At 39.2% G+C, this 15,265-nt stretch overlaps 1 protein-coding gene across 1 annotated transcript in view; it reads left to right on the top strand.

The window, feature by feature from the left end:
* The window catches only part of LOC122789363 (tyrosine-protein phosphatase non-receptor type 13-like), a 2,815,362-nt gene that overhangs the window by 556,158 nt on the left and 2,243,939 nt on the right, over nt 1-15,265 (top strand). The window contains exon 11 of the mRNA XM_044056752.1: nt 3,567-3,705. Coding sequence (XP_043912687.1) covers nt 3,567-3,705 — 139 coding nt within the window. The remainder of the gene's footprint in view (nt 1-3,566; nt 3,706-15,265) is intronic.

Raw genomic sequence — 15,265 nt, 5'->3', positions numbered from 1 at the left:
TGGTCGTGGCAGCGGCCACCAAGAGGGAGCTGGCAGAAGATAGTTCCACTGTTCATCCCCTGAACAGAGGGAGTCTTGGGCTATGGACAGACTGGGGAAGCAGACCTATGGTTCAGTGACCTTTGCCATTCGGTCTCTGAATTCCATGGCACACTTTACTCGCCTCCAAAGAGGCCTAATTTCAGAAATGTCTGCCTCTTTGGTGGGGACACTGCCTGAGGAGGTGCGTGATACTGTTGCCTCCCAACTAGCTACCCTAGAATCCATCTTGAACTCCTTGATGCGCTTGATTTCTCACACTTCCGAGGGGGTAGCTCGAGCAGCCATGTCAGGCATCGGCATGCTTGGATGCATTTGTGTGACTTTGCGGACCCTTTCAAATCTTCCTTTGTCAACGCGCCTGTTGATGAATCTTCCCTTTCTGGTCCCAAAGTAAGAGACACACTATCACGTAGTGAGGAAGACGGAAAGACCTTGTCTGCTATGGGCATACATTTTTCCACCCCCCCAGATATCCTACTCCAGGAGTCAGAGGGGAGGAAAATTGTGATTCAAGAAGTCCCAAGGCTCTTTTCGTGACACTCGAGATGAGCAATCCCCCCAGGGCAGGGGGGGGGCAACTCATCCAGAAGACGTCCCTTTCGGGGCAGAGGTGGTCAGAGCAACCAGGGTGCTAGGGATTCCTTCTCTGGCCGACCCTTCCAGCGCTTTTGAACAATGGCCCGATTGCTTTCCTCTGGAAGCAGTCGTGTTCGATTCTGTCTGCACCTACAGGCTTGGCAGTTCATAACAACGGATGTGTGGGTGCAGAGAATAATATCCAGAGGTTATCATATCCCATTCAACCTCACTTCCAGACCTGTAAAGCGAATCCCCGATGTTCCACCCAGTCAGAGGGGAGGCTGCAGCTTTAGAAATTGAAAAGCTGCTAAGAAAGAGTCATCCAACCAGTCCCACCAGACCAGTGAGGATCCGGGTTTCACTCGAGGTTCTTTTTAGTGCCGAAAAAAGACGGGACTGGAGACCAATCCTGGATCTCAGCTTACTAAACAAATTCATCAAACCTCAAAAATTCCAGATGGTCACGGTGCAGTCCATTCTCTCCTTTCTGGGGAAGGACAACTGAATGTGCTCTATAGACCTCCAGGATGCGTATTACCACATAAAGATGGACAAACGCTTCTGGAGATTCTCCACTTCCGGCTGGGAGCCAATCACTACCAGTGCAGAGTACTACCCTTTGGTCTCTCGACAGCCGCTAGAGTGTTTACCAAATGTATGGCAGTCATAGTAGCTCATCTCAGACTACAAGGGTTCCAGGTGTTTCTATATCTAGATGATTGGCTCCTTACCACCACGACCAGGAACCTGCTCTTTCTCAGTCTCTCTTACGCTTAAGGCCTTGCACTTCACCTACATATCACGATCAATATGGAAAAATCACGTCTCCAACAAGAGCACTGGAATTTATTGGAGCGATTTTCAGCACAACGTCCTGTCAAGCTTCCCTTCCTCTTCACAGGCTTTAAAAAATAAGAAACTAGATTCAAGTCCTCCTTCCACAGGCATTTGTACCTGCACACCTTGTTTTACAACTATTGGGCTCTATGGCAGCAACCATTACCTTAGTACTACTGGTGAGGTTACACATGAGACTATTACATTGGCTCCTTTCATCACAATGGTCGATCTTAACCCACCCACTCGACCACATGATATGCCTTACAGACCTTTGCAAGAAAGAAATGTTATGGTGGATGAAGCCAGAAACAAATCTTTGGTGTCAACCATTCTGTCTTCCCCAGCCCAGGGCCACGGTGACCACGGATGCATCCCTGCTGGGGGGGGGCATTTCCAGGGAAAGATGGTCCAAGGTACCTGGTCCCCCATGGAGGCCAATTTGCACATAAATGTCCTGGAATTGACCTACCGGTTTATTTTCCCACCATTCAAATAGAGGGGGATACCTTCTGCACACCCTCGATGTTCATAGACCACATCATTTCTACTTGGACAGAACTAAATCTTTCAGAAGAACTGATCAATTGTGTGTGGCCTTTGCAGGACCCAGAATGGGTAAGCCTGTTTCCAAAACAACTTTACCTTCTTGACTCAGAAACGCCATTACCTTCATCTACCATCAAAACAAAGTGTCCTTGCCTTCCAAAATAAAGGCTCACTCTACTAGATCTATTGCTACCTCAGTGGCCTTTCATACCAGAGGCTGTATGGATGATATCTGTGCAGCAGCCACTTGGGCAAGACCTCATACCTTTATCACTCATTACAAATTGGATTTGGCCTCCAGGAGACGAGCATCTTTTCGTTCTATGGTTCTCAGGAATGTCCTTCCTTAGGGCCACCCAGGACTCAAGTAGCTGGGGACTCGGTCCTGTCAGTAAGGAATGAATGAAGATTTACAACATCAGATAAAGAAGTTATGCCTTACCATAATGTTCCATCTGTGTTGTAGATCTTCATTCATTCATTACTTCCCGCCCCCCTTCCCCCTGCCTGGACACCTGGTGGACTTTAGGATCTCCTTATTAGTTAGAATACCTGCTCAGGCAGAGGATCCTACTATCACTATTATTCTTTCTATACTATAAGCGTGGGAAAACTTGATCTGAAGAGACTATGAGAGGGGCATTGTGGGTAGGTCTTGGCTGAGAGTTTTTTGGCTGGCGCGAGCTTGGTAACGGCTTTGTCGGTTCTAAGGACAGAACAGAAGTCCTATCAGTAATGAATGAATGATGATCTACAACACAGATGGAACATTATGGTAAGACATAACTTCTTTTTTTTGCCAAAACATTGTGCATGTCACCCTTTTTGATGTCATATAAATGTTCATATATATGTTCTTTAATACTACAAGCTGTATTATCTATACTTGTATTACTATACCTGTATTCACCTATATTAAGTTTTTCTTCTGTCTACATGGTACATTTAGTATGGTATTTTATTTTACTACATAGCTTGTTTTTTCTGTCCTTTTATTCTATCTCCTGCTGTTGTATTATTTTTTTTAATGAAATGAAAATAACTTGCACTGAACTGTATGTTTTTGCTTATCTGGTTTCTTCAGCTAAGCTTTAGGGATTCTGAATTACACCTGTAAATTTCTCACATCTAGGCTATCAGAACTTGCTGGTTTCTTTCACACAGTTTGCACTTTTGAGCAATCAATACTTCTTATGTGATGTATTTGCATATTTAATGCCCTGCAATTACAGCCCTGTAATTCTTGTTAATATTTGAATAGTTGGTTAGTTTCTGGATTTCAAGAAATAAGTACATTTTAAAGAGTGCGTGTTACTTCACCGACTGTACCTGTTGTCCTCGGTAATACTTTTAGTCCCATGCCTATAAATTGCAGTCATTTATTAAAGTACTTAGTGACTATTATATCTCAACTTTTGTATACGTTTGCAATATGACTTGACTTACTATTTTTTAAGAAACTTTAACATATTGTATACATCTGCAAATTGTTTCATAATAAAAAAAATGTGCTGTGCTGTTTGTAATACTGCTAGGTCTGACTTTGTTTTTCTTTTCAGACACACTTTGACTCGGCACCAGTTTTATTTACAGCTGCGAAGGGATATTCTTGAAGAGAAGCTTTATTGTAATGATGAGACAGCTCTCCATTTGGGTTCTCTAGCACTGCAGGCTGAGCTTGGAGACTACTTATCTGAGGTAGGCTGCATAGAGTCATCATGTGTTTGAGTCTTTAAGCCCGTATTCTTAATTTCAGAAGTACACCAGTACCTTTGGTCTGATTATTTATTTTATTTAGTTTACATTTGATGACTGGGACTGTCTGACTGAGCTAAGTACCCCTTTTTCAGCGGAGGCCCAAGGAGAAAAGATCCAAGAGAGATTACATGATTGATATACCAAGTAGTAATACATAGACAAGTCACAAAAAGTGTACATAATGCAAGACCCATACAATCTTAATTACAATGAAGTTTAAGAAGTAATAAAAAACATATTTACATGTGATTAAATCTGGAGGGTGTTGATTAAGAAGTAGAATACAGTTGTTAGGAGGGACATGAGACAGACCTAGTAGAGATTTAGGAGCAAGAGGAGACAGGTTTATGGGGGATGGTTACACTGACATATCCATTTAGTTTGTAGGTATTGTTTGGTGGCTGTTTTGAATTGTTTTTGTTGTTGGAGGGTCCTAATTTCTAGTGGTAGATTATTCCAAGTCTTAGCAGGGTTAAAACTGTAGAGATTTTGCCCTATTTTAGTTTTAGATTTATGAATTTTTAATAGCCCTTGGCTAGAACTACGAAGAGATCTTGCTGTTTGTAGTAGGAGATTAGAGTAGAGAGAGTTGGACAATAAGAGTGTTTGTAGAGAATTGAATGAATGATCTGAGTTAGTAGGAAGAAGGTTGTGTAGTTCAAGACAGTGTAGTTCTTTCAAAGAGAGACAGTGATGGGACTTGTATATATATTCTGTGCAGCAAATCTGGCAATCTTGTTGTAAGTTGTTTCTAGTTTGGCTAATAGTCCAGTGTTAAGGTTAGTTAGAATTTGAGAACTACAGAGTAAGGTGGGTAAGAGGTAAGAGTTAGATAGGGTTATCTTAACTTCCTTGTGAAGAAACTTCTTGTTACGGTACAGTAGCCCCAGCTTCTGATATGTTTTCTTAATGCAGTTGTTGATATGTAAATCACACTTTAAGTGGTCATCAATGATGACACCTAGTAATTTTGTGCTATTGTCTACCTGTATGGGGGTATTATTTAGAGACCGTATAGTGAAGGATGATTTGATGTGGTGAAGGTTTTTTGAAAGAAAGAGTAGTAGTTTAGTCTTGTTTGGATTAAGAATAAGTTGGTTGTTGGATAGCCAGTTTTCTACTAAGTTAAAGGAAGTTTGAGTAATTGATGCAAGTTGAGTTATAGAGTCAGCAACTGAGATGACTGTAGAGTCATCTGCATACTGTATAATAGATGAGTCAGTACAGGAAGAGGAGAGAAGATCGGTAAAGATATTGAGAAGTAATGGACCAAGGATGGATCCTTGTGGAACACCGGCTTTAATGGTGAGCAAGGGGGAGTGGGCTGAATGCCATTTTACTGACTGGTAGCGATCAGAGAGGCAACTTTTAAACCAGGATACAGTTGCAGGTGAGAAATTAAGGTTTGTGAGTTTCTGCAGAAGGAGAGCATGAGAGACTGTGTCAGAGGCCTTTGAGAGGTCTAAGAACAGACGAGATATGTTTATTGCTGTCTCTGGCAAGTGATACAGTATTAAGGAAATAGGGGAGGGCTGTAGTGGTGCTATGGTTGGGACTAAAACCATGTTGAATAGGTGTGAGTAGATTCTCTAGAAGTAGGTATTGCATTGTTTGTGTATACATTTTTCTAGAGGTTTGGAGAGAGGTGAGAGTATAGCAATGGGTTTAAAGTTGGATGTATCTGTGGAGTTACCTCCTTTATGTATAGGAAGGGTATAGAATTGTTTCCAGATTGTAGGAACAGTTGATTCTGAGATGGAGTGATTAATTAGTATAGAAACTGGAAGAGCAAAGGGGATCAGTAGCGATCTGTAGGAAAGAAGAGGGGATATTGTCAACAGATGTGGAGCATGGTTTTAATTTGGATAATAGTGTTTTGATAAAGTTAGTGAAACTGGTTTTAAGGAAAAAGTATTTATGGGGCTGTCTTTTGGTGGTGGTTCTGTGACATGCATATTGTTATTATGAATAGCTTGGTAGGGGATGGGGGTAATCAGTTTTACTATTGAATCAATAAAGTAAGAGTTAGATTGTGGCAGTTTCCTCATCTGTTTTGTGAGGACATGGATTTGGAGAGCTTGGGGAGCCTGGGTGTAATATTTGGTTAATTGAGTTCCAGAATTGCTGAGATTTGATTTAAAGGTGGAGGGTGGATTAAAATAGAAGTTTTTCTTGTTTGTATTTATTTGTTTTTTGGCCAAATTTCTTAATTGTTTATACTTTTGCAAGTCTGGTTGGAGTTTGGTTTTTGTCCAGGTTTTCCATGCCTTAACCCTATTTTTTAGTAATGCCTGTGCATTTGTAGTTAACGAAGGAGCTGGGTTTGATTTAATACGAACTGTTTGGAGAGGTGCAAGAGAATTGAGAATATTTAGCAATGCTGAGTTAAAGAACTGAACTGCCTCATCTAAGGGGAGATGATGTAAGGGCGTCCAGTTTACTTCAGAGAGGAGCGATCTGAAGACTACAGGATCAAAGTTTGTTAGTTTGCCGCATTTTATGGACCTATGGGGTTTATGACATTAGGGTGTGTATCTCAGAACTTTTATTGGATAGTGATTACTTAGGGAGTTTGAGAGTGTTTCAGGGTTGTGATATTTGGAAGGGTGAGAGACTAATATCCAGTCAGTGATTCTAGTGGGTGAATGACAGTTATTGGTATGGGTGGGGTCAGTGATAAGTTGAGTAAATCCATGGAGATTTGTATGTGAGGATGGGTTAGGAAGGCAGAGAGATAACCAGTTTATGTTGATGTCTCCAAGTATAATAGTTTCATTGGAAATATTGTTGGAGATATAGGCAAGTATGTTTTCTAGGAGGGGAATGTTGTTTCCTGGAGGTGTGTAAATTGCCACTATAGTAATGGTGGAGTATTTGTTTAGTCTTAGATTTACTGATAAGATTTCAGCTGGGGGGGAAACTGGAATAGGTGATTTAGTTTTTGAAGTAGTTAGGAGGTTTTTATGTAAAATGGTAATGCCACCCCCTTTCTTCTTTTGCCTGTCTAGGCGATGTGCACTATAACCGGAAGGTAGGAAGTCTCTATCTAGGTGTTGGGGTTTTAGCCAGGTTTCGGTCAGTACAAGGATATCAGGAGTTTGTTGGGAGATCCAAGTATGGAATTCACTTACTTTGTTTAAAATGCTTCTAGTATTCATAGAGTAGAAGGAGATGTGTTTGTTTGGAGGAGGATTGGAGTTAGTTTGTGAGGTTAGGTATATAGGGTGTGAGGCCAGGATTAGGGTGAATGTCACCAGCTAGGATAGTGTTACGGTTACAGTAGATGAATTTGAGTTTGTCATAAGTATGTAGTGCTTAGTTTTTATGGGCGGCCACGGTGGTGCAGTGGTTAGCATTGCTGCCTCACAGCATGAGGTTCTCTGTTACGATCCTCGGCTGGGGTGTCTTCTGTGCAGAGTCTGCATGTCCTCTCTCTGGTCGCTTGGATTTCCTCCGGGTGCTCAGGTTTCCCCCCACATCCCAAAGACATGCTGTAGGTGGATTGGACACTCTAAATTGGCACTAGGTGTGATTATGTGCATGTGTGTGCCTTCTGTGGAAGGTTGGGTGCTGGGCTGGCAACTCGACACTGTAAAACTCCACTGCCAATCATGAGCGGACAGGTTATCCGCTGTGGCGACCCCTAACCGGGAAAAGTCGAAAGAAGAAGAAGAAGATGTAGGGCTTTGTTTTTGATTTAGATAATGTGGTGTTTTTGGGAGGTATTTGGGCCTTAGGCATGGGAAAGTTTGAAATCAAAATAGATGATGAAATATAGTAGGATAGATGATTGTTTAGGGAGTTATTACTGTCTGGATTTGTGGGGGAGGGGTGTGTGAGTATTAAAAGAAGGGATAGAGGGGGTAGAAGTAGAAATGAGAAGGTTGAAAAACATTGACTAGACATTTTAGTGTAGTAGTATTTTGTGATATTTGGTAGATATAGAAACAAAAGGGTGTAAGTAGTGTAGTAGTGTAATAGGAGATAGAGTGTAAACTATGTAAGGTAAGTGGGGGAGGGGTGAAGTATGCTAGATGAGATTTAGTGAGTAAGAGAAGAAGTAATCTGAAATGCTAGGGAGGAAGAGACGGGGATTTGGAGTAGGGTGGGATTATATGGTTAGCCATAAAGGAGATGGTATGGGGGTGGATGGGGATGGGGGTGGGAGGTGGGGTAGTGAGCCCGAGTGTAGCGGGGCTACACCTGAGGCAGGAGAATTACTCCAAAAAACAATCTCCAACAGGTAGTGTAGTTTTGAGAAGGAATTACACTACTACTATTGTTGAAAAGATTACAAGAAGTGGCAAATCGGTACACAATATAAGCTAGGAGAGGGAAGGTCTCAGAGGAAGGGTAAGAATGGGGGTTTGAACACTAAGCTATTAGGTAAAGAGTGTGAGGTATGGGGAGGAGAAGTAAAGAAAAACTTGTGTGGGAAGTCAGAAGGCTTAATTCACAATAGCAGTGGTTTGAGGGGGAGGGGGTACTTATTTCCGAGCTAGGGATATTCTATTCATGGTAGTGTGCTCGACTTTGGTCTTTCACTGTATAAAACTCTACTGTCCTTTACTTATTGTAGTAACAACGTCATTAGTTAAACAAAAAATAGATTAACTAATTTAGCTGGTGAAACACAGCCTTGAGTGAGTAAAGGCTGAGACAGCAGGGCAAGCTATTTGCAGCACATAGTAAATAACTGTGTTAGAATACCATTTGATTTGTAATATAAACCTGGAATGCTTATGAAGAGGTTTATATACTGCGTATAGTGTTCTTATTTTGTGCGTAGTTAATCTTATTTTATTTCCATATCTTTCAGTATGTAGGTTGTAAATTAGAACATGTGGTTATGTTTGGGGTGACTCAGCAGCTAAGACTGGGATTCAGAAACATGCTTATTGTAGTAGTAAGGCTCCTACAGGTATGCTTTGTAGTGCAAAGTGTGTAATGTTAGAGTGAGTGAGGCTCCTGCAGGTATGCCTTGTACTGCAAAGTATGTAATGTTAGAGTGAGTGATGCTCCTGCAGGTATGCTTTGTACTGCAAAGTATGTAATGTTAGAGGGAATGGTAATTATTAAAAAATATATAGTTATAGTGAATGAAAATGAAAGATGTCACTAAGCTTTGTTTTCTTTCTTATTATATATGTGTAACCTATGTCATTGTTTAAATTGTGATTTAATAAAGATGTTTAAAAAAATACATCCACTGCAGTGGGGCAGATGCCTATATAACCTATGCCTTGGTCATGTGTCCTGCTTGTGGGTATGTGTGAAGACACTACCTATAAGAGCAATACTTTGTTTCCTGTCCTTGCAGATGTCACCTTGTTACGCTGGTTATACTAACAACTGTTGTTCTATTTAGCTATGGGCCGGATTCACGAAACCTCCGTGTAAGACTTAATATGTCTTACTCGGAGGCTGCAGTTGAATGGTATGACGTCAGCATGCCATGCATATTCATGAGGGCATGCTGAATCATACCCTAGGCTAACACGGTCCGTGTAGGAAAGTAGGGGGCGTGTCCGAATGCCGAGTACTGCAAAGGGACACACCCCCAGAAGAGTCAGAGGCCTGAAAGTAAACACCCACGAGCGAGTCCTTAGAAATGTCAAGGAACACAACATCACACATCTCCACAGACTAAACCCTACTGAAAATGTGTAAAACGTAAAAATAGCAGTTTAATTTTTTTTTTTATAATTTCAAAAATGTTTGCCCGCATTTGCGCGGGTATGCCCTTCGCTCAGCCACAGTTAGCAGACATTGAAAAGCATATAAGATCTACATATGCAAATTAAGCCAAGTAGCAATAGCATAGCGGTAGAGACGTTGGCCAAAGAGGAGGTAGTCACGGTTCGAGCCCCCACAACATCATTCACCATTTTTATTTAAATAAGTATGAAACAATCCGCTGACATATATATATATATATATATATATGTAAAACTATAATTTAAGTAAAATGTAATGAAATGGGCCATGTATTTGTGAAGAAATCCGACAGAATAATTTTATAAAAAAAGGATTATAATTGCCCATAGCTGAGCAACGCTTTAGCAAGCTGAATATGAGTGCCCGTAGGTGAGCAGCGCTTTAACAAGCTTAATATAAGTGCCCGGAGGTGAGCAGTGCTTTAACAAGCTTAATATGAGTGCCCGTAGCTCAGCAGCGCTTCGCCCAGCGTAATATGAATGCTCATAGCTAAATAATGCGTTACTCAGCGTAAGCCGTTTGCGCGGATTATGCAGCGCGCCAACCAGCTTACCGGCGGGCAACATTGGGCAAGCTGTATCAAAGCTGCCTTTACACAGACACACCTCCTAGCCTGCCTAGACAGTAGTAAAATAAAAAAAAGCAAGGCCAAGGGTCGAACCCGGGATACTGTGCACCATAGTCAAAGTACTGAACCACTAAGCCATGACAGTTGTACTGAGAAATACAGTATTAGCATATATATAGGAATCCACAAAGTATGCTTTAGCGCTTTCGTTTTTTAATAAAAACTTCTTCAGAATGACATACATAATGACTGACCCTCCTTTTATACACTCCCACAAACCTTTTGCTCCAATGACTTACAAATAATAAATTAATTAATCAATTAATGACATCATAGTAATTAAATTTGAAAATAAAATTTGAAAATAAAATTACATGAATACAATATCAAGACAACATCCATAAAAATATTGACCATGTAAATACAACTCTAAGAATGGCCACAAATGACATCATATGTTTGTAAAAATATATGTATATGTTCTTAATTATAAATAGCCTTCTGCTTTTAATCTTAATATAGAGCTGGTAGAAATATTGCTGTTTAAACCTGGTTCTTGTGTTGCATTGGTCCTCAACTAAGTCATTGGAGCAAAAGGTTTGTGGGAGTGTATAAAAGGAGGGTCAGTCATTATGTATGTCATTCTGAAGACGTTTTTATTAAAAAACGAAAGCGCTAAAGCATACTTTGTGGATTCTGGTTTATTCCTTCTGGTGGTGATTTAAAGGTTTGTGTGTTTTTGAGATTACGTGGTACTTTGAGTGAAACATGGAAGGAGTAGACGGAGTGGATCCACCTGCAGTTAATTCTTTGGCAACCTCGCTTCATACCCTCAATACTACAGTTGCTAATCTTGTCCAGCTTATGGAAAAGCTGACCCAATGTAAGGACAGTGTTCAAACAAAAAACAATTCACAGGGTTCTAACGCTAATGCAACAAGTTCTAATTTCGTAGAGGATGATTCCAGCATGTTTGGTATTACACCGGCCCAACGTTGCCAATCTACGAACTCTACTTTTCCGGATAGAGATGAGGAACGGACTTCAGCTAACTCGAACACTTCTACGGGTAGCACTTCCGGTAACGAACGCAGATCTTTAAGTCAATGGCTTGAAGGGGACCGTGAATGGCGTTCGGCACCATTGAACAGCACGGACATGAATTGTTCGCTTGACAAACAGTTTAATCTGTTCGAAACCCTCAGTAAAGACTACCGAAAGTTGCAATTCGAGAATAGTTACCTGCGTGAATGTAAACGGAGGGAACAAATACCGAAAGGGCTTCGATTATGGCGTTACCCTACAGGACTTAATAAGGACTCTGAACTTTACTTGGAACTTATTCAGATGTTTAATAGGCATGGATGTGAACTTTTAGAATGCCTCATTAAGGACAACGACAGGAAAATGGTAATTTTATTTGATAAAATCAAAAGTATTAACAATAGTATAAAAGGAGATTTACTTTTTGAATTTAAAAGGACACAGTATGATAAAATTTTTAAAAGTATTGATTTATACATTGCTGAGTTGAAAGATAAAAAAGAGGGGAAGCTTAAAAGAGATGAAAAGGAGTATGCACAACATAGAGCATACCCGCCCCCACCTAGAAGCCAATTCAAGGTTAAAAATTATTATGGTAACAGTGGTAACAATGACACAGAAGTTGTTAACTTTGAAGTTAATGGTGAAGAGATTATTCCCATCCCTTTAGAATTCCCCCCTCTGAGGAGGTCAGAGCGACTGAGGAACCAGAGAAGGGGGTATGAATTACTACAATTACAACTACAGGGGGAGAGGGAGAATACATTAATGCATGATTTAGATGTGTTTGATGTGGCTTATGATTATAGTGTTGAAAACAGTTCTGTTCAAATTGTTTGTAACAAAAGTGATGATTTTAAGGTGTATAACTACAGTGATATCACATTTGATAATGACATTGCAGATGTGTTTGACAAAGGTTTATCCTTTGTCCCAAGTAATAGAGCAGTATTAGATGACATCTTAATTGATTTAAAGTTATACACAAGAAAACTAAATTTTCAGTTTTGTTTTAAAGACAGCTCTCAAGACAGTAATAACACACATTTGAATAAAAGGCCAAGTGTATTTAATCCACCCCTTTGTCCTGTAGTACAGACGTTTGAAAAATTATGTGAATATGACATTAGGGAGAAATTTAAAAATAAAAAGAATAACACCCATAGCCTTGATAAAATAGAAAATAATCTGAGTTCAAAGGAGAGAGAGTTAGTACAGAATTTGTGTAACAACAATGAATTAAGAATTATGAAACCGGACAAGGGGGGTGGGTTGGTCATTATGAATAAGAATTCATATGTTGATAAAATATTTGGTATTTTACATTCTGAGACATATTGTCAAATTAGTCTCAACGAGAAGAATATTATATATAGAAAAGTGGATATACTATTAGGAGAACTTCTCATGAATAGACAAATTTCTTTAGAGGAGCATTTATACATGGATGTGAAACACCCAAAAATACCCACAATTTTTGGAATTCCAAAAATTCATAAAGATTTAGAAAATCCCCCCCTAAGACCCATTGTTGATGCCAAAGCATCGAAAACATACTTTGTTGCTAAATTTATAGATACACAACTTAAGAATACTCTTTCTGATTGCAATTGGATTGTGAAAGATTCTTGGGATGTATTAAGGAAAATAAATAGAAAAATGTATAATGAAGCATTGATTTTTGTAACAATAGACGTAAAAGATCTGTTTTCAGTAATTCCACATAATATTGGCATTGAATGGTTTTACTCATTTTTGGGCCAATATACTAGACTTACACACGATCGTATTCTAACAATCAGAAGTTTGTTGGAATTAATTCTGAAAACTACCATTATAGTTTTATAAGAGCAGTTTTTTAAACAGTGCAAGGAAGTAGCCATGGGGGCTATATGTGCCCCTATTTTTGCCAATATTGTTTTGGCATTTTGGGAAGTGGAACATATATTTAATAGTCCCTTTGCAAAATATTGGACCTATTATGGCCGTTATTTAGATGATATAATTATTTTATGGAACAACAGTGAAGATACACTTAAACAATTTTTGGCATTTATCGATGAAAGTACAGATTTCTTAGAATTTTCACGTTACTTCATTCGATAAAATAGACTATTTAGATATCACTATTAGTAAAAACAACTTGGGTAAATGTTTCGAGACGACCATATTTAGAAAACCCACATATTCGAATACACTGTTGCATTTTGAAAGTTTTCATCCTATACGAGAAGGCCTTAGTAAAAGGACAAGGGGTAAGACTAGCTAGGATGATATCAAATCATTGGGAATTTCTTGACCAAATCAACATTCTTACTGATATATTAGCAAAGAGAGGCTATCCCTCAGATTTTGTAGAAAAAACATTACAAGAAGTAGTTATTAAGAGGAATAATGGGCACTTTTTTTCATTATTAGGTAAGGGTACCGAAACTGTTTACCCAAGTGGGGGGGGGGGTACAGAATCCAAAACCTTTAACAAAGCTGCAATTTTTAAATACAAGCAGTTTATAGACATCAGACAAATTATGCAACATAATTGGAATGTATTTAATATCAATATGGAATATACAGATATAGTGGGAAAGGTGCCTAATATTGTATATAAAAAAGACACAACTTTGAAAAATATGATAGAGAGGTCACATGACGGATATTATGGAAAGAAAGGCATGTTTAAATGTGGTTTTTGTATGCAATGTCAACATATTATAGAGGGAACTGAGATCGATATTCCAAAATATGGGAAATTTATATATAAGAAAAAATATTCCTGTAATAGTAAGGTAGTTGTCTATTTGGCAAAGTGTTCTCAATGCCCCAGTTTTTATATAGGAAAGACGATTAATGCATTTAGAAGTAGAATATATCAACATCATTATGACATCAAAAAACAAGACCTTAAAAATGTCCTGGCTTTGCATATTAAAAATAATGAAGGACACTATTTCAAGTTTATTATTATAGAGCAAGTTTCACTAGGTGAAAGAGGTGGACCCCTTAATGACTCCCTAGAGGCTAAGGAACTTAGGTGGCAGTTGAGGACCAATGCAACACAAGAACCAGGTTTAAACAGCAATATTTCTATCAGCTCTATATTAAGATTAAAAGCAGAAGGCTATTTATAATTAAGAACATATACATATATTTTTACAAACATATGATGTCATTTGTGGCCATTCTTAGAGTTGTATTTACATGGTCAATATTTTTATGGATGTTGTCTTGATTTTGTATTCATGTAATTTTATTTTCAAATTTTATTTTCAAATTTAATTACTATGATGTCATTAATTGATTAATTAATGTATTATTTGTAAGTCATTGGAGCAAAAGGTTTGTGGGAGTGTATAAAAGGAGGGTCAGTCATTATGTATGTCATTCTGAAGAAGTTTTTATTAAAAAACGAAAGCGCTAAAGCATACTTTGTGGATTCTGGTTTATTCCTTCTGTTGGTGATTTAAAAGTTTGTGTGTTTTTGAGATTACGTGATATATATAGGAATGAATGAAAATAGAACCATGACAAAGCAGGTTTGCTTTAAGCTGATAAATATCCAAAATGGCCAATCACAGATAAGTGCGGGAAAACCGGCATATATAAGCCCCATAGGCGGGAATATACACCATAACTGGTTGTGGTACCCATTTGAAGTCAGGATGGCAGGTGCAGGAGAGGGAAATCACTTTTGAGCACAAAGGTGGGGTGTTGAGGAGTCAAAATATATGGTTTGGCTCTTAGTCCATGATCATGAAGCACAACTCATGCAGGGCTAGGTTCAATGGGGAGCGTACAAGGCAGAGGCGTGGAACCGGTTGGCACATGATCTCACCAGTGCCACAGGCATTCCAAGGACTGGTGAACAGGTCCGTCACCACCATGCAGACCTGAAGCGACGTAAGGAGGACCAACTGAACCATTGGATCCAGGAGGCCCGCCAAATGCCCACTGCCCCACTACTGAGTAAGTATCCATGTAATTACGTATGTAAGAAATGTTATCCTAGCCTATAGTATGGAGAGGTATGTTCCAATATTCCTTCATTTATATTACAGCTGCAGGTGTTCGTTCCACGAATCGGTGAGCCTATGCTGATAGGCTGCTGAGGTTGCGCCACCAGGCAGGTTAGTAATTATTTAGCTGGTATTGTTATAGAATATAAGTATGACA

This window comes from Protopterus annectens, chromosome 14.part0 (assembly GCF_019279795.1).
Source record: "Protopterus annectens isolate FY-2018-M chromosome 14.part0, PAN1.0, whole genome shotgun sequence".
NCBI classification, from domain to species: Eukaryota; Metazoa; Chordata; order Ceratodontiformes; family Protopteridae; genus Protopterus; species Protopterus annectens.
Note: the sequence above shows the minus strand (reverse complement) of the source record. Positions and strands in the feature narration are given on the sequence as shown.